This window comes from Salpingoeca rosetta, assembly GCF_000188695.1.
Source record: "Salpingoeca rosetta unplaced genomic scaffold supercont1.19, whole genome shotgun sequence".
Taxonomy (NCBI): domain Eukaryota; class Choanoflagellata; order Craspedida; family Salpingoecidae; genus Salpingoeca; species Salpingoeca rosetta.
This window is the reverse complement of record NW_004754915.1, coordinates 222,808-224,824: the sequence shown is the minus strand read 5'-3', so window position 1 is coordinate 224,824 and position 2,017 is coordinate 222,808. Positions and strand designations below refer to the sequence as shown.

General features: G+C 56.2%; 2 protein-coding genes across 2 annotated transcripts in view; both read left to right on the top strand.

Annotated features, from left to right (window-relative positions):
• The window catches only part of PTSG_07803 (pirin), a 2,063-nt gene extending 1,236 nt beyond the window's left edge, over window positions 1-827 (top strand). The window contains exon 3 of the mRNA XM_004991547.1: window positions 161-827. Coding sequence (XP_004991604.1) covers window positions 161-565 — 405 coding nt within the window. The 3' untranslated portion in view covers window positions 566-827. The remainder of the gene's footprint in view (window positions 1-160) is intronic.
• Window positions 828-1,020: 193 nt separating this feature from the next.
• The window catches only part of PTSG_07802 (uncharacterized protein), a gene marked incomplete at both ends in the record, with an annotated part of 3,731 nt that continues 2,734 nt past the window's right edge, over window positions 1,021-2,017 (top strand). The window contains 2 exons of the mRNA XM_004991546.1: window positions 1,021-1,406; window positions 1,655-1,859. Coding sequence (XP_004991603.1) covers window positions 1,021-1,406; window positions 1,655-1,859 — 591 coding nt within the window. The remainder of the gene's footprint in view (window positions 1,407-1,654; window positions 1,860-2,017) is intronic.

Here is a 2,017-nt window from a genome sequence, read left to right as displayed (position 1 = left end):
CACACACACACACACACACACACACACACACACACACACACACACACACACACACACACACACACACACACACACACACACACACACACACACACACACGCACACACACACACACACACACACACACCTTCTTTCTTGCTTGCACACGCTTGGTGCGCAGGTGCCGAGGGCGTCTGACCTGCCGCCCAACTACGGGTCGGCCGTTGGCGATCGCAAGGCCCGACACAACAAGCTGGCACACCTGGTGGCGGACGTGGAGGACGAAGACGCGCCAGAGGACGTGCCTGTGCGCATCAACCAGGACGCCAACATCTTTGTCTCGGAGCTGGACGCGGAGAAGAGCGTGTCGTTTGACCTGCGCGCCGACCGCCAGGCGTACTTGATTTGCCTGGAAGGCACGCTGCATGTTTCGGCCCCACACGTGGACGGCAGCGACGGCAAGCCCACAGAGCTGCGCGCACACGATGCTGCCAAGCTCTACGGACAGGACACGTTCACCTTCACCGCACCGCCTGACTCGCCATCCACCACACACTTTCTCTTTGTGGAGATGAAACGACAGTAACCATCTGTGTGAAAATGTGTGTATGGATGTCTCTGTGTATGTGTGTGTGTGAATATGTGTGTGTGTGTGCATGTGTGTATGGATGTGTGTGTGTGTGAATGTGTGTGTGTGCATGTGTATGGGTGTGATTGTGGATGAACTCCAACTGCTTTCCCTTTTCTCTCCCTCTCGCCAGCGATGACTCATCACCTGCGTTTGAAGATTTTCTATTGGTATCATAAACGATCATCGGCGTGCACTCCAAAGCACTGCTCGCTCGGCAAACAACAAAACAACGCACGCAGAACAACACAACAGCATTCGCATTCACCCACCCACCCCATATCCAATCCGCGTCCACAACACAACGCGCGTGGTCCTTCCCATCCTCCATTCCCGGTTTTTTGGCAAAGAAACACCACAACACACAACTGCACTTCATTGCGTCTTCACCAACAACACCTTCGCCTCAGAGGATGCGGTGTTCTGCTGTGTTCCTCGTGGGCGTGGCGCTGGCCGCGCTTTGCTGCCTGAGCAGCAACGCCTCCGCGCAATCCTACAGCCAGTTCACAATCTGCAGCTCGTCCAGCCGGTCTGTCTCGTACGACTCGTTCAGCTCTGCCTCAGCAGCCAATGAGATTATCAGCCACGCTGGCGTTGGGAGTCACGCCCATTCTGAGCCCCTGTCATGTACGACTCGGCTCTACAGCAGCGGCAGTGCTTCCTCCGTGGCTGTGGTGCTGGCCGCCATTGACATCGCCAGCGCATCCATGCAAGTGAGCGTCGGGTCCCAGAGCTCAGAGTTCATGAACATCGACCAAGTTTACGAGGGATCATCCATCACCCTCACCTACACTGGATCGTACGTGCATTTATGTGTGTGCGTGTGTGTGTGTGTGGTTGTGCGTGTGTGCGCGCGCGCGCGCGCGTGTGTGTGTGTGTGTGGTTGTGTGTGTGTGCGTGTGTGCGTGTGTGTGTGTGCTCGTGCGCTTTCACCTTTGGTTCTTCTGCCACATGCCCCACTCCCCCAAAACATACACACACACACACTCTCTCTCACGAACTAACGCTCTCACACTCTCACAAACACACGCGCCTTGACGTTTGCAGTGCGGGAAGCGGCGGGTTCCGCGCGTCTGTGTTTGGCGTGCCGGCATCGCCCGATACCAACCTCATCTGCAGCCAATCCTCTCTGTCCAGAACTGCAGCCGGGCAGCTCCTGAGCCACGCCGAAGCTGGTATCTCCGGCTACAGCAACAACGTTGACTGCACTACACTCCTGCCATATGCATCCGGATACAAGCTCATCGGACACGTAAGCCATGTTTTGCATGCGTGCGTGTGCATGTGTGTGTGCATTGTATGCATGCGTGCGCGTGCGTGTGTGTCCACAAAGACACTTGCATCTGTGCGCAGTGTTGGCTGAGCACATCATTCATTCCTCTCCTAAACAACCCCCCCCCCCCCTATTGT